Genomic DNA, 23262 nt, shown 5'->3' on the forward strand with positions numbered 1-23262 from the left:
AGTTGAGGTGGGGGGGCTTACTTGGGAATGTTATCAAAAGTCGTCTGACATAGGATGCTTGTTGACAAGGGCACGCACGAACACATGATGTGGGAGCACAAAGAATGGAAAAAACAGACATGTCAAAACCAAATAAACCTTATGCTTAAAATAATTTCCCCGCCAGGTGAAATTGTGTCCTGTGCCATGTCTCTCTACCAAAGTGTGTGGTGTTCAGTCCAGCAGGGGCGCCTGGAGCCACCCCCACAGCCCCAGGTGGTTACCGGGCACCCGGCTCTGAAAGAACACAGGCGCAGACACAAGGTGCGGAACGGAGGGAGGAGCCGGCCACACGTTAGCGCCTCTTCCCGCCTCCCGGTGCGCCGCAGGCTCCTGGCGGCTGTGCGCGCGCTCATTTCCTCCCGCCGAGTCGCTCACCTCCCTCCCAGACTTCACCCGGGCGCGCCCGCCTGCTCTCGCACCCAGCGGCTCCAATCCTCTCTTTCCACCTCCCGAGCCTCGGGTTCCTCCGTGGCTGGGCTTGAAATAAAGATGGTCTCCATCTCAGGGTCTATTGTGATGTGGTCTGCGGAATATCTGGGTACAGACATAGCACAATGGAAGTCGTGGACGGTCGTGGCTATTTCTGAGCTGACCCTATGGAAAAGCCCTTGGACACGCGCCGCCTTTGCCACGCAGCCCCACCCCACTACCAGGCAGAACTGAGACCGCCTTCGCGCGCTGCCGGTCCGCGCCCCGCGGCAGGTGCACCGATAAATCTTCCCAGCCTGCTGCATTGTTGCCCTCGCGTACCGTCGCGCCACCAGCTCCAGGCTCGGAGCTCCTCCAAGCCAGGATAGCCTTTGAGCCTCAGCCCCTGGCACAGTGCCTGGTGCTTGGAGGGCGCTCGGTAAGTGTTTGCAAAGCTGAGCGGTCGGTGGAGCAGGTGTCTGGCCTCCGCCTGCGGGGGCGGGTGGTGCGAGTGGGGGCAGGCCGGGCTCTCGGGTTCGGTCAGGCGGCGCTGCGGCCGGGGAGACGGTGCGGGGAGCGCGGCGCCTGCGGGCCTAGGGCCGCGGGGGCCGGGCGCGGGGACGCCTGCGCTCCACCCCTCCTCCCGCCCCGCGCCGCCGCGCCAGGGAGGGGCTCGGGAAGGCGGAGCCAGCGGCGGCAGCGGCGGCTCGGAGCGCCCGCGCGGCTCACGGTCACGGAGCTCAGATCCCCGCGCGACGAGGTAGGAGGCGCGGGGAAAAGACAAGGCGGCAGGCGCCGGCGGGAGAGGCCGGGCCGGGCGCGCCGAGATCATCCCTGGCGGCCCAAGGAGACCCTAACTTGAGGTGGGGGCAGCCCCCATCCCTCGGTCTTCCCCTCCCAGCTTCCTTCCTTTCCGCAGCCCCTTACCCCGTGCGTCCTCGCTCCACATCCTCTGGGGCGGCCCTAGGGTCTCCGGGTGTCGCCTGTCCCTCACCCAGCCGCGCTCCTTGGTCCCACAGGTCCCTTCCGAAAGCTAGCAGGAGTCTGTTCTGCCGCCGGCGCGGAGCGCGGGGCCCCCAGCTGTACCGAGCCGGGGTCGGAGGGTGAGTCTGGCGGGGCCGGGGCTGGGGCCGAAGCAGGAGGGCCAGGCACCATTCTTCATGCATCTGGGCGTCCCAGCTGCTCTGCGTGGCGGGCTGGCTCCATGTTTGCGGAATGAATTAATCTTGACTCTCGTTGTCTCCTTCCGAAGGAGTTTTGGGGTCCACGTGCTGTAGAGCGTCTTGGGATGGGCTATCGAGATAGAAGCCACCCCCCCATCCTTGCATAGTAGAAATCCAACTCTCAGGGCCGACACCTCCTTCCTAGGCAGTTCTGGAGACCCTGTCTAGGCTGGGACTTGGGGAGGTGGTGGGGGGAAACACAGGGCTTGTAGGCCAGACCAGGATGTGTAAGGCTGATAACCTGGCACAGCCTCCGAGGGTGACAGTGGTCAGAGATACACCTGCTGAGGGGTGGAGAGCGCCAGCTGTCAAGGAGGCTTGCCCTGGAAGAGCCGCCCTGCGTGTGGGTTCTAATCCAGAGTAACCTGCTGAATCCCAAGCAACCTCTGCTGCTTTGCCAGGGAAGTGGGAGTGTTAGTATCCATGGCTCAGGCCTTGCGCTTCCCATAGCTCACTGCCTGGTGTTTGTGGGGAGGGTGGATGGGGAAGACAGGAGGCAAGCTTGCTTTTCTCTCCTTTCTCTAAAAATAAGTAAATAAATAAATAACTGTGTTTCCATTTCCTCTCTGCCCGAACTGGTCTCAGCCAGACCTGGCAGGTGTGTTGTCACTGTTGACGTCATCAGCCCCACCTCTGCCCCATCCCCAGCACAAGGAACGCTCAGCAGCCCACCGGCCCAGGCATGCCCATGCTGTCAGAGGACTCAGGTGAGCATCCCTTCTCTCCCACTCTGCAGTCCAGGGACAGGATGCCCAGGCACCTGCTGCAACTGTATCTGAGGGTCCGTTGATGAGGGGGAGGTGGCAGGGGGCACAGAGTTGCCTCTACCTCCTGTCTCTCCTGTCCTGGCTCCCCACCCCCAGGTCTGCATGAAACTCTGGCGCTGCTGACCTCGCAGCTCAGGCCTGACTCCAACCACCAGGAGGAGATGGGCTTCCTGAGGGATGTGTTCAGTGAGAAGAGCCTGGAGTACCTCATGAAGGTGAGGCCACATCCTCCAGCCTTCCGTGCCCAAGTGTCTGCGGGTCTGCCCAGCCTCTGTGGCCATCCCCCACCCCTCCTGGGAGACAGGGGGCTTCCCCAGCCTGCTAGTCAGGGCTGCTTCTTCTGCTGTCCTACACTGCTATTGGTGGTGTCCAGGGTAAACTTGACATTGGTTGTCTTTGCAGATTCATGAGAAGCTTCGTTACTATGAGAGGCAGAGTCCGACTCCCGTTCTGCATAGCGCGGTGGCCCTGGCTGAGGATGTAAGTACCAGGTTTCTCCTGTTGAGGTTACCTCCATCTTCCCCGTCTACCACTCAGTTCTCTGTCTCACCTTGTCACCCTTGCTAAGCCTGTGGATACCAGGAGTTGAGAGCCTGAAGGTGAAGAGCAGCTTCTCTTACTCCCTTCCCTGGGCCTCCTGCCAGGCAAGAAGGAGTTCGGAGTGTTGGCCAGGGCTGGGGTGACGCCCACCTGCTGTGTGTTCTGGAGAAAATCTGTCTCCTGGGCTGTAGCTGGGAGCATTGAGCGGGATCAGCAGATGGCCATCTGTTCTGAGATGGCGAAGGGGACTGGCCAGGCAAGCATGCTGTGTTCTGGGGGTTCAGCTCGCCGTCCTGATGTGGGGGCCCTAGCCCTTGCTGGTCTCCCTGGTGGATGGCTGGAGCTCAACGATCTGAGCCGTCGCCTCCTGGTGCATGTCTGCATTAGGGAACAGCTGGAGTCAGGAGTGGAGCCGGGGATCGAACCCGGGCACTGTGCGGGATGAGGATGTGGTTACTCTTAAGTGCCTGCTTGTGTCACTGTTTAAAGGGATGTTTTCCAATGTGGACTTCTGTGCTTGGTGGCAGCAAGCGCTGTCTTGATTGCTCACAGAAGTCAGCTCTGAGTGCACATGCAGACCCCAGGCTGCAGCCCAGGGAAGGAGGGGCAAAACCCCCACCATCTCCACTCCTTGTTTTGGGTGCCCAGCTCCCAGGCTCAGCAACTTGTCTGTGGCCTCTGACCCTCTGAGGGCACCCAACCCTTCTAAGACTCAAGTCTTCTCACCTGGAGGATAGGGTGGTGTTAAGGGTGCTGAAATCATCAGGTAAAACCTGATTCAAATCCTGGCTGTGACCTTGGGCAAGGTGTTCCAGAGTTCTCATCTGTAAGATGGCAACACAAGATGAGGGCATTTGCAAAGGCTTGTGGAAGCTGCTAGTCAATCAAAGAGAAGTTGTCTGGGAACGAAATAAAATGGAAATCCCTGCCTTGTCCCTTTCTAATACATGCTTTCCACAGACTTCCCCTTCTTAGTCTCTGCTACATTGAATTTGTAGCGAAGGTTCAGTCAGCAGGTGCACATGGTGTAAAGGGTGCACAGTAAAGGCTGTGTTACTTCTAGTCCGATGAACTTGGCTACCTGCTGGCTCCCTCCAGGCCCTCACCTGATTTCCTCAGAAGCTGAGGGTCTCATCCATCCTTGGGTGCTGCAGGAGCTCCTGGTGGGAGAGGGGACCCTTGGAAGTGAGACTTAAAGAGGGGAGCTGCTTGGGGGTGGGGTGGCCCAGCTGCCCAGGGTGTTTCCTTCCCCGCAGGTGATGGAGGAGCTGCAGGCCGCCTCTGTGCACGGTGACGAGCGGGAGCTGCTGCAGCTGCTGTCCACCCCCCACCTCAGGGTAGTCCCTCCTGTCCTACCTGCCTGCGCCATGTGGGGTTGGGTGGGTACCTGGGGGTAGGCTACTGAGTGAGGACTGCTTGGGCAGTGGTGCCTTGGGGAGCCCCAGACCCCTGTCCAGCTGCGGCCCTCTCTGCACTCTGAGTCCAGCCTGGCTCCCCTACACTTTCTCGGCAGGCTATGCTCATAGTCCATGACACCGTGGCCCAGAAGAATTTTGACCCCGTGCTCCCACCTCTGCCTGAGAACATGGAGGAGGATTTTGAGGAGGAGTCAGTGAAGATTGTGCGCTTGGTGAAGAACAAAGAACCCCTGGTGGGTGCTTTCTTGTCTAGGCCAGTGGTGATGGCCAGTGGCAAAGTGGAATTCAAAACTACGGCTCAGTGCTTAGCCTTCCTGCATGGGGCAGGACGGGAAGGGCTTGTCATGTCTTCCTCATCCTAGATGTCATCTCTGCTGTGCTCCATGGGCCGAGTCCTGGTCCTGGGGCTTAGGCTGGGCCCCAATGGACTCCCCTAGGCAACAACAGCAGTCCTGGAGCTCAGGACTGGTTAGTGGCAGGTTGAGAATGGGATGCAAAAAGCTCCTCATTATCTGTGATGTGATTGAGCCAGCTCTGGGTTGGGCTTCACAGGAAGTGTGTTGCTTTCCTTCCAGGCAGGGTGACCTTGATGATGTTGGCCTTGTCCACAGGGCTGTGCTAAGCTGAGATGTGGATTTTACTGCATTGCTGGCAGGGGTCGCCACCAGCCCACCTGTGGGGTGGCAGAGGGAGGTGGGGAGGCAGCTGTAGGGACTACAGAGGCGAGGTCTGACCTTGGGGCTGCCTCTTAGGAGCCTGCCTGTTCTGTGTGTAATGCAGGGTGCCACCATCCGACGGGACGAGCACTCGGGGGCTGTTGTGGTGGCCAGGATCATGCGAGGGGGTGCGGCCGACCGGAGTGGTGAGTGAGAGCTGGCAAGGTGGTGCTGGCCTGGCTGGACCAAGAGCCAAGGTCCCTGAGCATCCCTGCCTTGCTGCTAGGGTGCCCTTGCCCCACTCCCAGCCTCTCACCTGGCTGGGAGGTGCTTTGATTTCTGGGATTAGGGCTGCAGTACCCATCTGCTTCCCACACTCAGGGGGGGTCTTGAACGTGCAGGGACAGAGTGCAGGGTTCGTGCATTGGCTTAGCCTGATGATGATGAATATGAGCACAGAGCCTGGATTTGTTAGGGGATCCCCAGGGGCAGGATGACCCCTCCCTGGGTCGGTCTCCTGCCCTGCCCTGCTGCCCACTTGCTTTCTCAAGCTGCTCTTGCCAAAGGGAGGCTCTGTGTGTCCCAGATCCAGCCGAGTGGAAAACAGGTTGTTGATCATTGATGTGGAAGAGCTGCAAGAACAGGAAGCAAGCCTGCTGGTGTGTGTGTGTCCCCAAGTCTGGGGGACCCTGGTGACTGGATCCTGAACCAGTGCTTCTCCAATGCTAATGAGCACAGGAGTCCCCGGAGCCCCTTGGTCACGCGCAGGCTGACTCAGCAGGTCTGGGTGCCTGTTCTGCCCCAGAGTCCTGGCAGAGACAGGTGGGGCTGGGACTGGGGAGCCATAGCAGCATCCGCTGGTTCACATTCCAAATGACCATAGCAGCGGAGGCTGGGCCAGGCCAAGGGTCTCCCATATGGGTGGCAGGGACCCAAAGATTTCGGTCATTCTCTGTTGTTTTCCCAGGTGCATTAGCAGGGAGCTGGATCAAAAGTGGAGCAGCCGGGGCATGAATGGCACTTATATAGGATGCTTACGTGAAGGGTAGCAGCTTAACCAGCTGCGCCACAATGCTGGCCTCCTTAGAGATGCCTTTAGGTTTCTTTGTGGAGATTTAAAAAGGCTGCCCTTGGAGTGTGTCTGTGGACCCAACAGGGTGAGGAATTAATGATGTTAGAGGAGCAGAGGTCATAGAGGAGACTTCCTACACTGCAGGAACTGGGGTTGAATTCAGTCTCTGTTATTTTGTAACCCTGTGACCTTGGGCAAGCTGTTTTGTCTGCCTGGGCATTAGCTGCCAGCTTGTAAGCTGGGGATGTCCTTTGGTGGTGCTGAGACTTCCATGCTGAGTGAAGTGTCCAGCATGCAGGGACTCAGATGGTCCTCCCGCTGCACTCTCCTCATTTAACCTGGAGTTGGCCCGGCATTGTAACCTTCAGGCAAGCGCTGGCGATGCCCAGAGCTGCAAGCTCCCCAGCTCATGGTCAGCTTCTGTGTCTGCCAGGCTTAGTCCACGTGGGAGACGAGCTCCGAGAAGTGAACGGGGTTGCAGTCCTGCACAAGAGGCCCGACGAAATCAGCCAGATTCTGGTGGGTGCCATGTGCTGCTGGGGTGGGGCAGGGTCTCCCAGAAGCCCAGAGCACGGCTCCCAGAGCCAGGCAGTGTCCCCGATGAAGGGGCTGCAGGCCAGGTGGTCTGACAGTGTACTTGGGAGCTGGGTCGGGGGGCAGCAGGACACCTGCTCTCAGTACAGCCTTCTCCATACTCCCAGGTCCCTCTCCTACTGGGCCCTGGGTTTGAATCCTGGCTATGCCTCTTTGTAGCTGCATGACTTTGGACAAGTCGTCCGATCTTCTGGGTTTTAGTTCTCTGCCCTGTGAAGCAGGGCAAAGGACTCACAGCTCCCCGGAAAAGGATAAGGCACTCTCCACATTTGGGGATTCTGGGCTTGTGAGTGCTGCCCAGTGCACTGTGCACGGGGGTGAATCAACATGGAAGTAGGGAAGAGGCCCCCCATCATAGCTTGGTCTCCTGTGACCTGGTGCTTTCTGCTGACTCCCCGTGCATGGGAAGAGGTTCGTCCCGCTGCAGCCCTCATCCCACCCCCAGCCTGGCCCTTCTGGTTCTTGGCACGAGTGCTCCTTCCCTGCTGCTGGCCTTCACTGCCTGTGTTCCCAGGTGATGAGCTGGCCTTCTGTATAGCAGTGCAAGGCCAGAGACCCCCCCAAGAAGCTGACCCTCCTGGAATGACAGGGTCCTTGGTGCTGGGACAAGGTCTCTGTCCCGTGAAGGGAATGGAACCTCCCAGAAAGATGCCACAGGAAGGGCCTTTTAGGCACCCTCCCCACCCCCACCGGCCAAGAGGCACAGTTGGTGCACACTGTGTCCTTGGACTCGCATCTGACTCTCCCATCCCTTTGTCCCATGGTCATGCGCATGCTGGCTCTCATAGGTTTGCGTTTGTTGGTTCTAGGGGCACTCCTAGAAGGGTGGGCCGTGGGCAGGAGGCTGCATTCTGAAGATCAATTTCATTGATCTATTTTTAACTTCATCTTTTACTTCCGTTTTCTATTAAGTTTTCAAGATTGATTTATTTCTTTATTTGACAGGCAGAGTCACAGAGAGGGAGAGGAAGGGAATGGATGAGGGAGAGAAGGGAAGGAGAGAAAGATTTTCCATCCTCTGGTTTACCCGTTGCCCCCCGTCCGCCCCGTCCTTACCCCAAGTTGGCTGCAATGGTCTGAGCTGGGCCAGATTGGATTCAGGAACCAGGAACTCCAACCATGTCTCCTCCGTGAATGGCAGGAACCTAAGCACTTGGGTCATCCTGTTGCCTTCCCAGGCATGTAAACAGGGAGCTGGATGAGACTTGGAGCAAGCCGGCATGTGCTGGCATCACCTAGGGGATGCCTATGGGTGTTTAACCCATTGTGCCACAGTTCAGTCTCTGAACCTGGGTCTTTAGTCCTCAGCAGTGAGACTTGGACACTTGACAGGTCAGACCTGGAAGGTGACCAACCTCTGCTCTGTCTCTGGCAGGCCCAGTCGCAGGGATCTATCACCCTCAAAATCATCCCGGCCACGCAGGAGGAAGATCGCTTCAAGGAAAGCAAGGTATGGGCGATGGGCGTCCTCGGTTCCGAAGCTACAGCTCCCTGGCCGGGGCTGGGGGCTTGCTCCAGCTGCGTCTGTCTGCATGTACATAAGGGGGTCTCCCATCTTCTGATCCACTGCCCAAATGGCCGCAATGGCCAGGGTTGGTTCAGGCCGAAGCCTATGCTCTGTATTCCTTGGGCAGGTGCATGTGGCCCCAGGAGAAGCTTGCAAAGGCTCTTGATTGGCGCTGTTGAATTTAGTTTTCCTGGAGGACAAATCAGTCAGCTGTTCCTCAGGCCATTCCTTCTCTGTTTTTTCTGACCTGAGGTGTGACCTGACTGGCCACTTACGAGGATTCTTTTCTGAACTCAGGAGCCTAGGAGCAGCTCGGCCTGGATGAGGGGTCTGTCCTTATAACATATGGTGGCAAAGAAACTTTTTTTTTTCACTTTTTCTTATATTTTGATAATCTGCATAGTTGATTAGGGCACAAAGGGTCAAGGGTTACAGGAAAGTGGGTAAGACCATTGTACCCACATTTTTTTTGTGTGTGTATCTGGGGTAAGGAGGGAGATAAAGGGAGAAGCCCCACCCGACCTCGGCAAAGAAATTCTTACTGCCCTTACCACACAGGTGTTCATGCGGGCCCTCTTCCACTACAACCCTCGGGAGGACCGTGCCATCCCTTGCCAGGAGGCAGGCCTGCCCTTCCAGCGCAGGCAGGTCCTGGAGGTGGTGAGCCAGGATGACCCCACATGGTGGCAGGCCAAGCGAGTAGGGGACACCAACCTTCGAGCCGGCCTCATCCCCTCCAAGCAGTTCCAGGAGAGGTGGGTTCTGGGGTGTGTCATCCTGGGGTGACCCCACGCTGGCCAGAGACTTGGGCACCGACCTTGGTCTCTGCCGCTACAGCTAGGGGAGCCTGCTCCATGTTGCTGCTTAAAGTGAGTACCCAAGGCCTTTGAACTTGTGCTTTCCGTCTTGATAATTGTCTAAGACAGACAGGATTTCTAGTTGTTGTTATTAAGTTAGTGATTACTATTGTTCCTTGGTGTCCTTGAGGATTGGTTCTGGGACCCCTGGTTGACACTAGAGCTCATGGATGCTCAAGTCCCTTTTGTGCAATGCACAGTATTTGCATAATCACCTATACCCCCACCCCTACACTCTTTAAACCCCCTCTAGGCTGTTTAGATTATCTCATGCAATCCAAATATCTTGCAAATGGTTATTCTATGTTATTTAGGGAATAATGATGAGGAAAAAGTCTATACGTATGTTCTGTTTTTTCCTGGATGGTTGTGATCTGAGGTTGGTTGAGTCCCTAGGCAGGGGCTGTGAAGCTTTGATCGTGTTATGTGATCGGAGAAAGCGTATATGGACGAGGAGGGCAAGGATGGCTCACATCTCGATGGCATAATTCAATCCCGTCCTGTGCTTTTTATCTGAGTGTTGTATGCAGATTGGCGGAATTTGCTTAAAAAAAAACTTGAAATAACAACTGGGGGTGTTTTCCACATCGTGACCTGTCACTTGTCATGTTTGGACAGTTCCGTGTGTGGTACAGGGAACATGCATCCCTTCCCCGGCAGGCAGAGTTTGTTGTGAATCCAGTGAGGCCTACTGTTGTTGTCTTGGAGCTGCTGGGACTCCACGATGTCTGTTGTGGAGGAGCTGGTAGTGGGGTGTTTCCCATCCCACATACCAGGAGAGCTTCTTGGAGGAAGGGTCACAGATAAATGACCTCATGATACTCTAGATGCACCTTTAGACTGTCTCCACTTTCTCCATTCTAGAAGGTTCTCTTCTGCTGCTTCTCTGACCCAGTGCCCCGGGGTGTCGCTCTTGTGTCTCCACAGGCGACTCAGCTACCGGAGAGCCACGGGCACGCTACCTAGTCCCCAGAGTCTCAGGAAGCCTCCTTGTGAGTAGATGGGCGGGGAGAGGCTGGGGTTGGGACCTGGGAACTGGTGCTGGGTTGGAGGGGATGCTGGGGTCCCACCTGTATTGGCAGGAGGAGGAGAAGTAGGGTGATGGGCAGGGGCAGTTGTTCCCTGAGGAGGGAGCTTCTGTATTGGGGGGCCACAGAGGGAGCTTTCGTTAGAGTCCCAGGGGGCTGTCTCTGACTCTGGAGCTGACAGAACGACTGACAGGGAGAGTAGAAGGATTGAGTGACTGTGTCCTTTCAGATACCAACAAAGGAAACCCCGTTCGATTTGCAATTCAGATAGACTTGTTTTTCAGAGTAAGTATATCCCACGCAGTGTTTGGGATATACTTACAATGAGATTTCTTGTGTACTTGAAATTCAAGTTTTCCTGAGTGGCTGTGTTTGTCTGCAGCCTGCCCCATGTGTGTCAAAGTCCAGCGAAAAGAGCTGGGCTGGGGTCTCCCAGGCCTGTTGTCCAAGACCCTTTTTTGTAGGCTGTGCTGCTAGGGCCTTTCTAATACAGATGGCCTAGTGGCTGTGAGTTCTGAGCAGGGGACTGGTGGCTGCAGCATAGCTGGCTGCTGGGCTGCCTCACTCTGCTTCACTCTGTGGTGTCTGCAGGAGCCCGGCAGGTCCCTGGCCCAGACAAGGGTGAGTGGGTTGTATTCTTACTGCAGGGTCCCACGGGGAGCAGCTTCACTGGCCATTACAAAGGGTGGGTGCCTTTCCCTGCTTGCTGTCCAGTTGCAAGGGACAGGCCTTGATATTTCCCCCACCATCCCAGCAATGAGCTGGCTGGCTCTGGGCCACTAATGAGATGCACACAGCCAGACTAATTAGAGCAGGACATGGGGTTTAATAACGTGTACAGCGCAGATTACAGCTTTGGAGGAGGAGGAGAGGGACAGATGGAAGGCTCTTTGGGCACCGGGGGCCATGGCCGCCTCTCAGCTGTAGGGCTTCCCGTTCCCCTCTGCTAACGCCACTCCATCTGTCTTTTTGTGCACACCGCAGATGACCAGCCTTGTGACCAAGGTAGGCCGGTGCTTGTCCCCTGTGCACATGGACAGAGGCCCCTTTTCATGGCATGATCTGGCCTGGAGACACTCATTTTCCAACCCCCACCGGTGGCTGTGTCCCCCTCCCAGGGCTGCCATTCAGCTTGGCTCGGTCTTTGAGGCATCCAGAACCATGGGGACGAGACTCAGGGTCTCTTCTCCACCTAGGACCCACAGGGTTCAGCCACCCTAGACTCAGCTTGACTGACCGAGTGGCCAGCAGACTGGAGGGCGGGGACTGCCTGAGTGGAATTTCCATTCTTCTCACACGGATTCTGGCTCAGGGCTGGAAAGCACCTGCAGCCCAGAGCCCTGCCCCGTCCTCCCTCCCCCTTCCAGGGGAGCTATGAGGGTCCTGAGCATGGACACCCAGGCAGAGCAGAGTTGGTGTTTGTGGGCTGGCCAGAACATGTGACCTCTGAGCTTGCCCTGAAGCTCCATCTGGGGGTCTGCCTGGTGGCCAGCGGCTTAGTCACCCTAGCCAGGGGTGATGCAGCGTGAGTCTGACCTCCCGCCCTCTGTTTGCTTCCCAGAGACCTGTGACTGTGAGGGCTATCTCAGAGGGCACTACGTGGGTGAGTAGCAGGGCTCTCGCTGACCCCTCCCCTCACAGCTGTATTGCAGCCTGCTGCCCACCCGGGACTGCAGCTTCAGGGTGTCCACTTGAGCTGTCCCCCAGCATGACTCAGCAGGAAGTGAGCTCTGGAGCAAAACAGCAGGATCTAAGCCACGCTCTTGGAGTCTCAAGTTCTTAACAGCTGCAGCAGGTGTCCATCCCCCCTCGCCGTCTGAACTGGAGTTCTTTCCTTGTCCACACTGCCACCATAGTGATGGAGCCTTTTACTGGTCTCCAGGGATTTGTCATTTTTAAAAATGTCACCGTTTTTTTTTTCCTTAGAGATAGGCTAAAAAAAAAAAAGAGTACGCTTTTATTTGCAAGTTATTTCAGAATTACAAAGAATTGTAAGAGCTATGCAAAGAACTCCCTTATCTGCTGGTCCCAGGTACACCGATTGTTAATGCTTACCCCAGTGGCTTTATCATTTGTTCCCTTCCCTTCCTTCTGTGTCCCTGGGCGTAAGTTCCAGGATCTCCCATGGTGCTTGAGTTTCTTGTACAAAATGATGTAATAGTTGCACATAACTGACACCCAGTCTCCATTTCCTTTAAACTATCTCTAGATTGCTTATGATCCCTAACCCGATTAAGTGCTGCAGAAACCCTTATCATACTGCATCATGTAGCTCTTATACTGTAGTGGTGATAAAAATGGGAGTGGAGGGGTTGCAGGAATCTGTATGTGTTTGGCCCAATCACAGTCTAGCCCCATCCCTACCCCCAGATATTTTCCATCCGCTATTGGTGGAATCCAACCCTTAGACACTACAGAGAAGGCGGCTGAAGGGACAGTGTTTTCCTGAGTCACGTGAGAGTCAGTGGTAGCCACCCTTAACAGCATGTGTGTCCTAAAGACAAGGACAAGTGACGTAACTTCAGGATGGTGATCAAATTCCAGTTCTGTCATACGCTGTTATTAAAATAAGATCATCGGTGCGTTTCCCTACCCCTGGCTAGGATTTGATCTAGGCCTTGGTGGGTTTCCCTTGTCATTCTGTAGATAAGGGATCCCAGGCTCACGATAGATGGAGAGATCTGGCCAAGGTCAGCCATGTGCCAAGTGAAACTGTGACCTTAGGCCCTAGTGTTGCTGTGCTTCTTGCACACCCCTTTCCTGGAGCAAGAGGAGGTTGGAAGGGATCAGCGGGACTTGGTTCCATCTCTAGACCTGACCAATGGAGAAACCCTTTACTGGGAGGTTCTGGGGTAGATGTCTATGGTGTCCCTCTGTCCCTCCCCCAAGCTGGCCTTCGGAGGAGCTTCCGCCTGGGCTGTCGGGAGAGGCCTGGGAGTTCCCAGGAGGGGAAGCCGTCTGTGGGAGCTGAGGCTCTGGAGCTTCTGACCTATGAGGAGGTGGCCAGGTACCAGCAGCAGCCTGGGGAGCGGCCCCGCCTGGTGGTTCTGATTGGTAAGTGACATCCTGGAGGGGCAGGAAGGGGAGCTCTGTGGGGACCCTGGTCAGCCTGCATTTCCTGTGTTTCCCAGGGTCTCTGGGAGCCCGAGTGCACGAGCTGAAGCAAAAGGTGGTGGCCGAGGACCCACAGCACTTTGGTGTTCCTGTTCCACGTAAGAGGGCATGTGTGTGTGTTTGCATATGTGTGTTATATGTGCTTGTTTGCACATGTGTGTGCACTCACCAATACTTCGTAGTAACTTGATTCCCCGTGTCCATCCTAACCTTTACGTTGGATCCCAGGCACTACTTGCTGTAGCAGATTGTGAGACCCAGGTATGATGGGCAGTAACACTCTCGGTGGTCCACTAGGACCCTTTGGGACAGAAGCAAGGGGACTGTGTGCCTGGTTCCTGACTGGACTGGGCCGTGAGTCCAGAGTCCACTGCTGGCCAACATGACAGTCTCTGACCCCAACGGGGGTCCCCAAAAGGGGGCGCTCCAGCTTCCTTTTCAAAGTGACAGGATTGACTTTTGTGCCTTGGGTGACTTCTGAGGGCAGTGCAGGGATGTGGGAGCCCAGGGGGTAGTCTAGTTTAGGCTGTCCCTTGCAACTGGATGGCAGCCTCTCAGGGTGGCTGGAAGATGCCACTCCTGCCCGTTCCTGAGGCTTCCTGCTTCCCTCCGTGGCCAGGCCTGCCAAGATCCTGTGGGCAGGGGCTCTGGTTATTGAAAGTAAGGAAGAGGAGAAAGTGGAGGATGGAGAGGAAAGGGGAGCTTCTGTGTGTAGTAACTTGACTAGCTCTTCGGGTACCGCTGAGGGAGGGATCAGAGAGGTTAAGTAACCCACCCAATGTCACACAGTTGGCTGTGCTGAAGCCCCTGGTCACTTCATGAGGTCACACTGTGCCCTCTCCCTGCTGCCACCACTTCCTGCCCATTCCTCTCTGGGAGTCACTGTTGATCCTGTTGTCAGGAAGTGGATGCTGTGTGACTGGTGCTGCCAAGAGAGTATGCCATGGTGGCAGCAATGGGGCATTTCCAGAGTGTTCTGGGACCACTCTGAAGCTTTGCTTAGGTCATGGACTGGGCCCTGGTGTTGGGGGAAAGACTGCCTCTGGGAGCCAGCCTTCAGCGGAAATGTGTGTCCCAGCCCTAGCGTGGACACTTAGGAGACTCACCACGGCTGGCTGTTGTCACGGCTCCTTTGACAGAAGCTGAATAATAAGTGAAAGGCCCACAGCAGGGTCAGATGTGGTTGTGGCCCCTTTGTCCTCAAAACTGAAAAGCAATGCAGAAAATAGAGGCAGGGATTGCAGGTTGTATAACATTCTCCAAAAGCCACAGCATCTCGCTGGGACTGTGTAGGTGAGGGGAGGAGCTTGGTGTGAGCCAGCTCCTCAGCTCCGCTGTCGCCAGCCAACACCCCCCAAGCACCGTGCTTCACCGCTGGGCACCCCAGCCTTCCCAGCTGCCGAACGGGTGACCCCGTCATCTAGAGCATCAGGGGACTCCCTGTGCCAGGACTGCTCTGCCCAGTGCTCCCTCTTTCTTTCCAAGACACCACGAGGCCCCGGGAGAGCCACGAGAAGGAAGGGGTCGAATACCACTTTGTCTCCAGACAAGCCTTTGAGGCCGACGTGCAGCACAACAAGTAGGTTGCAGGATAGCGGGCCACGTGTCTCTGTGTCCAGCCCGTTCTCTCTAGCTCCTGGGATGGCCGTGGCCGGGGAGTCTTTTCCTTTGCCAGTTTGGGGAAGACTCACGGTCTTTCCCCCTCTGATTGCGTCTCAGGTTCCTGGAGCACGGGGAATACCAGGACAACCTCTACGGGACCAGCCTGGAGGCCATTCAGGTGGTTATGGCCAAGAACAAAGTTTGTTTGGTGGACGTGGACCCGGAAGTGAGTTCATGAGCTGTTTGGGGATTTCCAGTTGAAGGGATTTCTAGCCCCAGGGGATGGTAACGGTGTGCAGAACTCTGGATGTGGCATTTTTCTCCAGTCTCTCCTGGGGAAAACTAAGTGCAAGTTTTGTATCCACAGGTGCATCTGTAACCCTAGGCACCACACTAGCTGCCAAGAGGGTGGCCCCTCCGGTGGCACAACAGGCCCAGGATAGTAACCCCTGCGGGCAGCGTCTCACACAGTAGATGCAGGCGGTGCTGGCTACCGTGACCCAGGCCAAGTCAGACGGTCCGCTCCCCAGCTGGGACGGATGAAGTTCATGCTCAGGGAGTCACCAGGGGAGGAGGCAGCTGAGTTGTTTGAAAGAGAAAAAGAGGGAGGAAGGGAGGCTGGCCCTGTGCAGAGCTTCAAAACTGTAGCCAGTTCTGCACACCCAGCATGCTGTGCGCCACAGGAACCCCGCCATCTTTTAACCTTGACTTTCAGAGAGACTCCCAAGCTTTGAACTCAGTCTGGGGATTTTTTTCCTCCTGCTTTGGAGGAACAGAGCTGTAACTTTGTGATATCCACTGCAGGCTTTATTTTCTCCCAGTGCGCTGGAAACATGGTGCACAGAACACGCTGTGTCTGAGTGCGCATGCCTTCCCCAGCTGGGACCTGGTGGGAGCTAGGAGGCAACGTGCAATGGCTAAATGTCAGCTGCTTTTTTTTTTTTTAAAGTGATTTTATTGATTTTTTTTCCTGTGGGGGTGGGGGATACAGGTAATGTAAACAGCAGTTTAATACCAGTATTTCCAAGCGGAGGTCTTTACATTAGGGATAAAATGCACTAATGAAGGGTGTGTGCTTTTGCATAACCAAGTGATCTCTTAGGTAAGTTCATCATTTGCCTTGCAAACCTTGTCCTCTTTGAGAACCTGGACAAGGCCTGTGTAAAGGCACAGATTTTCCTGTGTGTCATTCACACAGTGTGCTGCTGGCCCACTGGATGCACACTGAATTCCCTTCTCCTGTGCGTCTGGAACTGCAGGTGGAGAAAAGGTTAATTGGAAGCAGAGGGCTGAGAGAGGCATCAGGTCCCCTGAACGCAGGCTTTGGAACCTTCTGCTCTCAGCAAATAGCCTTCAGGACCAGCTGGGTTCATGGTCCAAGTGGAGGATGAGAAAATGAGTTGCCAAAGTCCACTGTAGGGTCAGTGACCTAAGGACCTTTGCCCTAGAGGTTATGGGAAGAAGCTCTGTAGAAGGGTCTGATGTCAGGAAGGTTTGCGTCTGTGATGTGTTCAAACTTTCTCAGGCTCTCAAACGGCTGAGGACCTCCGAGTTCAAACCCTACGTTGTGTTTGTGAGGCCTGCCCTTCAGGAGCAAAGGAAGACACCTCCGATGTCCCCAGCTCGGGAGGACACAGCGGTCCTGCTAGTGAGTTGCATGTGGCTTGCTTTTTAAAATTTTTTTTTCCCTGGGGACTCAAAAGGGGCTGCACCCGGGAATGCTGGGACTGCACATAGGATGGTCATAGAGTGGGAAGGTCTCCCAGTCCAGGCAGTGTGGCTTTGCCTGCGCTTACATGCCCTCCCCTCCCTTTTTCCCAAAGAAGGGACCGGGACTAGAGCCCTTTTCTGAGTATGACAAACACACACTCAGCTGTGGAACTCCAGGGCAAACCCAGAGCTGTTTTTCACGTCTTGCCAGCTGACAAGATCATGGTCACTGCTTTCAAAGCAGTTCGAGCCATCAGAGGGTCCATCAGAGGGTCCATCAGAGGGCTTGCCAGCGGGTGAGCCACTTCAGCGTGTGTCTAAATGAGCGTTGCTCTCACCACCACAGTGCTCAGGACCCCCACCCTGAACCTAGGTGTTTGGCAGAATTGTCGCTTGACGGGGAGGCTTGGTGACTCATCTTTCTCAACAGTCAGGCAGGACAACGAGCTGGCAGTTAGTACAGGGGAATCCGAGGCTCCAGTGTGGCCAGCTCCATCGGGAAGAGGCCCTCAGTGCCCCCGCCCCCACCCAGCTCCGAGGGAAGCTCCCTGCCACTGTGGACTTTGGACAGTCCTTGGTCATACCTGTTTTGTCACAGCTGTCCATCAGTCACCTAGGATGACGAGATTCATGGGGACATCAGAAATTTTCCCCTTAAGACAGTTCCAAGGAGACCATCAGCCTGGGTACAGAACTACTTAGAAACCTTGTGAGAGTGGGACAAGCAAGAATGTGTATTTAAATACTTTGTCCATCTTAACATCTAATCATTTGTTATTGAGTGCCAAGAATGCCTTATGTATTCTGGACACAAGTCCCTTATCAGATATGTGACTTGCAAATATTCCCTCCCACAAATTTTAAAGCACAAAATTTCACAATTGTTGTCAAGTTTAGTTTATCTTTTTTAAATTTAAGATTTTATGTGATATCTAACAAATAATTGTCCAATTCAAGATCCTGAAGATACGCTCTAGCTTTTTCTTTTTAAATGTATTTATTTGAAAGCTAGAGTTACAAAGAGAGGGAGAGACAGAGAAAGAAAGAGATCTTCCATCCTCTGATTCAATCCTCAAATGGCCACCATGGCCAGGGCTGGGCCAGTCTGAAGCCAGAAGCCAGGAGCTTCTTCCAAGTCTTTGTGGGAGCAAGAGCCCAAACACTTGGGCCATCCACAGCTGCTTTTCTAGGTGTATCAGCAGGGAGCTGGATCTTTTTTTTTTTTTTTTAAAGATTTATTTTTATTACAAAGTCAGATATACAGAGAGGAGGAGAGACAGAGAGGAAGATCCTCCGTCCGATGTTTCACTCCCCAAGTGAGCCGCAACAGGCCGGTATGCGCCGATCCGATGCCGGGAACCAGGAACCTCTTCCAGGTCTCCCACGCAGGGTGCAGGGTCCCAAAGCCTTGGGCCGTCCTCAACTGCTTTCCCAGGCCACAAGCAGGGAGCTGGATGGGAAGTGGAGCTGCCGGGATTAGAACCGGCGCCCATATGGGATCCCAGGGCGTTCAAGGCGAGGACTTTAGCTGCTAGGCCACGCCGCCGGGCCCGGAAGCTGGATCTTAAGTGGAGCAATTGGGAGTTGAACCAACACTTGCACAGGATGTGGGCACTGTAGGCGCTGACTTTACCCATTATGTCACAGAGCTGGCGCCATTTAAAGATTTACTTATTTTTGTTTTGTTTATTTATTTATTTTGGAAAAGCAGATATACAGAGAGAAAGATCTTCCATCTGCTGATTTACTTCTCAAGTGGCTACAATGTCGAGTTGAGCCGATCCAAAGCCTGGAGCCAGGAACTTCTTCCAGGTCTCCCATACAGAGTCCCAAGGCTTTGGGCCATCTTCTACTGCTTTCTCAGGCCATAAACAGGAAAGTGGAGGGAGGAAGTGGAAGGGAAGTGGAACAGCTAGGATATAAACCTGTGCCCGTATGGGATTGCGACATATGGAAGGTGAGGATTTAACTAATAGGCTATCATGCTGGGCCTCTACTTATTTTTAATTAAAAAAAAAAAAAAATTCTGGGCCTGGCGCAGTAGCCTAGTGGCTAAAGTCCTCGCCTTGAACATGCCGGGATCCCATATGGGCACCGGTTCTATCTCGGCAGCTCCACTTCCCATCCAGATCCCTGCTTGTGGCCTGGGAAGGCAGTTGAGGACGGCCCAAAGCCTTGGGACCCTGCACCCATGTGGGAGCCCCGGAAGAACTCCTGGCTCCCAATTTCGGATCAGCACAGCTCTGGCTGCTGTGGTCACTTGGGGAGTGAATCAGCGGAAGGAAGATCTTGCTGTCTGTCTCTCCTCCTCTCTGTATATCTGACTTTGCAATAAAATTTAAAAAGAGAGAGAGAAAAAGGTATTTATTCTATTTGAACGAGTTAGACACAGAGAGAGAGGAAGAGACAGAGTGAGAGAAAGAGTGTATGAGAGAGGGAAGATCTTCCATCTGCTGTTTCACTCCCCAAATGGCTGCAACAGCCAGAGCTGTGCTGGCCCAAAGCCAGGAGCCAGGAGCTTCTTCTGCGTCTCCCTCACAAGTGCAGGGTTCCAAGGCTTTGAGTCACCCTCCCCTGCTTTCCCAGGCCACAATCGGGGAGCTGGAGGGGAAGTAGAGCAGCAGGGACATGAACTGGTGTCCATATTGGATGCTGAGCTTAGAGGTGGATTAGCCAGTTGAGCCATTGTGCTGGCCCAGAGGCATCCCTGTTTTCTAGCACCCACCTTTCCTGTGATTTTAGAAGTATGTCGGCAGGGCCCGGCGGCGTGGCCTAGCGGCTAAAGTCCTCGCCTTGAACGCCCTGGGATCCCATATGGGCGCTGGTTCTAATCCCAGCAGCTCCATTTCCCATCCAGCTCCCTGCTTGTGGCCTGGGAAAGCAGTTGAGGACGGCCCAAAGCCTTGGGACCCTGCACCAGCGTGGGAGACCTGGAAGAGGTTCCTGGTTCCAGGCTTCGGATCGGCGCATACCGGCCTGTTGCGGCTCACTTGGGGAGTGAATCATCGGATGGAGGATCTTCCTCTCTGTCTCTCCTCCTCTCTCTGTATATCTGACTTTGTAATAAAAAAAATAAATAAATCTTAAAAAAAAAAAAAGAAGTATGTTGGCAGACCCCAGGCCACATTTGGAGAAATCTCTCCCAAGGGTCTGGCTTGGCGTAATAGGAAGCATTTGTCCACTGTATGATTTCCAAGGTCCAGGTCAGGATCCTGTACTAGGAACCAATCGTTGGGCACATCCCCTGGGCATTTCTTTGCTGCCTGTAGGCTGGTGAAACTTTTGCCTCTGATGTCCTAGCTGATCTGGAATGGGACAAGGGGCAGCCTGGGGGACTTCAGGACCAGTCAGTCACCTGCTGAAGCTGCAGGTGGTGTGGAAAATCTTTCCGGGGCTGAGGGATGCTTTCACGCCACTGTAGAGTTTCTGGACTTCTTCCTGGCTCCAAGTGTTCATTAGAGAAACTGTGGGAGACATTTTCCTTCTATGATTTCTCAGCAAGCTCAGAGCTTCCATCTGGGTGCCTGGAGGAAACAGAGGACATGTGTTTGGGGGTGGAGAAGGTGAGATGGGACATGCAGGCTGCAGCGCACTCCTGAGCATGACAGACATCCCGCAGGACAGAGCAGGAACTGGCAAGCGTCTCTCAGCTGTATCTAGTTTGTCCCCTCCTGGAGGGGAAGTAGGAAGGAGCAGCCATGATCTCAGCCTTCTCTTGGATTTTTACTGGTCCTCAGGGCCAGTATTGTGATGTAGCGGGTTAGTCTTCCACCTTGGATGCCAGCATCCCATATTGTAGCACTGGCTGTCAACCCAGCTGCTCCTTTCTGACCCCAGATTCCTGCTCAGGGTGCCTGGGAAAGCAGCAGAATATGGCCCAAGTGTTTGGGCCCATGATACCCGTGTGGCAGGCCCGGATGGAGGCAGTTCTCGGCAGTTCTGGCTTTGGTGGCCATTTGGGGAGTGAACCCTCAAATGGAAGATATCTTTCTCTCTTTGTCTCTTCTTCTCTCGCTTTCAAATCATTCAATCTTTTTCTTAAAGATTTATTCTATTTTTATTGGAAAGTCAGATGTACAGAAAGGAGGAAGATCTTCCATCCGCTGGTTCTCACCCCAAATGGCTGCAACACCCAGAGCTAGGCCAATCCAAAACCAGGATGCAGGAACTTCTTCTGGGTTTCCCACGTGGGTACAGGGTCCCAAGGCTTTGGGACTGCTTTCCCAGGCCGCAAGCAGGAAGCTGGATGGGAAGCGGGGCTGTCAGTATTAGAACAGGCGCCCATATGAGATCCCAGCATGTTCAAGGAAAGGACTTTAGCTGCTAGGCCATGCCACCGGGCCCTAAATAAATCAGTGTTAAAAACCCTGCTTCCTAGATCAGCAGCCCTCATATCAAGAAATTGCTGATGTTTTTTGTAATGTCGGCCTGTGACTGGTGACCAAGAAGAGGGAACATTTTGAGTAGTGGGGGAGGTGTGTGGGCAAGACAGAAGTCACCCCTCTCCCCCTAGCAGCACGAGGAACCTGAGCCCCCAGAAGCAGAGAGGGTGGCAAAGGACTAGACTAGCAAGGCGTAGGAAGAGGGGAGAGTGCCAGCGATCAGCTGCGGTGTGTAACTTCACTGTCCCTTTCCTTTCTTCCAAGCCTGCTGGGCTGTCAGCCTGCAGGCCCATCTGGTAGACTCCATAGATTTTATTTTGAATGGAGAAGCAAACGCCACCAGGTTGAGTCAGACAGATGTGGCTGCCTATCCCTTGATGTTAGATGGCAACAAAGCTATCTGAGTAACGAGGCCAGGCACCCTAAGGACAGAGGACCTGATTAGGTTTGTTCCCGCATTTTCTTCGGTTCCTCTGCTGAGCTCACGTTGAGCCTCAATTGAGGAAACCAAAAGAAAATGCGAATTCTGCCAGTGAGTCCAGCTGTCTTCGGAAGGTCGTTGGAATTCCTTATTCTCTCCCTTCTCCTACTCTCCCCGGTGATTCTGAAAATGCTGGCCCAGCTTTTCTGTCGTGAACGTCCTTTATAGTCCTCTCATTATTATTTCACACAAACACACTGAATTGCAGTATGGCCCACCAGCACCACGTCTATGGCAGTCCTCTCCCGGCAGGAGTTGTGATGCACACATACACACACCCCTCATCACAGATCCAGACACACACACACACACCCCTCATCACAGATCCAGACACACACACACACACCCCTCATCACAGATCCAGACACACACACACACACCCCTCATCCACAGATCTAGATCCAGGCTTGCCTGGAGTGCTTCATGCGGTGGCTTTTAGTTCCCAGGTCCTGGGAAGGGAGTGGGAGTGGGCAGGGGGACAGTGAGTGAGTGACCACAGTGATCGTGTCCATTGCTGATCCACTTTCTTGCAAGCTTGTTATGGTATTGTCATTCCGTTCTGTCCTTGGGTACACAGTTGGAGCTCATGAGGCAGAGGCTTGTTAGCAGTTGCAGGTGGGGATGTTGCCCAGCATGCGGGGGCTGTGTCTCTTGCGGGAGAACCACTCTACAGGTTGCCCTCTTTCCTGGCAGGATGAGCAGCAGCAGGAGATGGCCGCCTCTGCCGCCTTCATAGACCAGCACTACGGGCACCTGGTGGATGCTGTGCTGGTCAGGGAGGACCTACAGGCTGCTTGGAGCCAGTTCCACGGGGTCTTGGAGAAGCTGAGCAAGGACATGCACTGGGTGCCTGTTAGTTGGATCAGGTAACATCTCCCAGGACTGCAGGATGGAGGGAACCTCGCTTGTTGGTCAGCCCTGCCTCCTGATCATTTGTCACCAAGGAGTCACAAGTGAAGAGAGGGGTGGGTCCCTCCCCTGCCGGGTCCCTCCCCTGCCGGGTCCCTCCCCTGCCGGTCCCTCCCCTGCCACCATCTTCAGGCCATCATCAAGAAGCCTGAAAGTGATAAGTCCTGTTTGTCAGTGGGTTTTATTGCTAGCTATTCCTCACTGTGCTCTTTGGGTCTGTGATGGACGGGTGGGAGGCTTATCACATTTCCTTCATCAAAGTGTCACAGACCAGAGGCCCTGACTGTTTGTTTGTACCCACGTTCAGCAGCTCTGTGTTTGGAGTGGGGTGGTGGTGGCAGTGCATGTGCTGCGGTTGGCTGTGTGAGCACAGGGACGCCTCCTCTGAGCTTTATTAGGAACTCGATTGTTCTATAAGGGAGATGGTTCTGCCGATGTTGCCCTGTCTTCCATCACTAAGGTGTTGACTTTTAACCTTTTGCAGGTGATGAGGCCTGCCTGGAAACAGGTGGTTCTTTTCAGCTCGTGAGCATCCGTGAGCCATTTCTGAGTAACAGGCATACCTCACCAGCGTCATCGGCCATGCAAACGCTTGGGCATGCCCTCGTGCCTTCGGGGACCCTGGAGGGGCATCTGGCTGCCTTGCCCTCCTTTCTAAACACACTTGGGTTTCGAAAGTCAAGCCCTGGCTTTGGTTTGTTCTAGTCCACCAGCAAGAGCTACCGACAATGACCTTGGTTCTCGCCTGTCCCCTCACGGGAGATTCCCGGCGCTTGTGTCACACTAGGTCGTGGAAAACCAGGTGGCTCTCCTGTCAAAACTACATCTAAGTCATGAGAAGTCATTCCCATCAAAATAAAAGTCTCTAGACTCAGAGTGTGGTCTCAGGTTGTCATCAGGCGGAACTGACTAATGCCACTATGGATTTGTGACATGTAGAGGATATATATGC

At 54.6% G+C, this 23262-nt stretch overlaps 1 protein-coding gene across 1 annotated transcript; it reads left to right on the top strand.

Annotated features, from left to right (window-relative positions):
* The first annotated feature begins 1114 nt into the window (after window positions 1-1114).
* Window positions 1115-22271, top strand: MPP3 (MAGUK p55 scaffold protein 3). The gene is made up of 20 exons (XM_058675654.1): window positions 1115-1210; window positions 1470-1553; window positions 2259-2380; window positions 2537-2655; window positions 2843-2920; window positions 4237-4317; window positions 4494-4631; window positions 5179-5260; window positions 6560-6645; window positions 8096-8170; window positions 8786-8982; window positions 10012-10076; window positions 11097-11117; window positions 11674-11715; window positions 13002-13166; window positions 13244-13324; window positions 14712-14805; window positions 14946-15054; window positions 16354-16476; window positions 22095-22271. Exons 3-20 carry the CDS (start codon window positions 2356-2358, stop codon window positions 22269-22271), a joined length of 1758 nt encoding a protein of 585 aa, XP_058531637.1. The 5' UTR covers window positions 1115-1210; window positions 1470-1553; window positions 2259-2355.
* Window positions 22272-23262: the final 991 nt, after the last annotated feature.

Source organism: Ochotona princeps, chromosome 17 (assembly GCF_030435755.1).
Source record: "Ochotona princeps isolate mOchPri1 chromosome 17, mOchPri1.hap1, whole genome shotgun sequence".
Lineage (NCBI taxonomy): Eukaryota > Metazoa > Chordata > Mammalia > Lagomorpha > Ochotonidae > Ochotona > Ochotona princeps.

Coding starts and splice junctions, on each gene's coding strand:
- MPP3 (XM_058675654.1), top strand. CDS start 2,356: ATGCCCATGCTGTCAGAGGACTCAG. Junction 2,921..4,236: donor CGGTGGCCCTGGCTGAGGAT/GTAAGTACCAGG, acceptor CCTTCCCCGCAG/GTGATGGAGGAGCTGCAGGC. Junction 13,167..13,243: donor CCGCCTGGTGGTTCTGATTG/GTAAGTGACATC, acceptor TGTGTTTCCCAG/GGTCTCTGGGAGCCCGAGTG.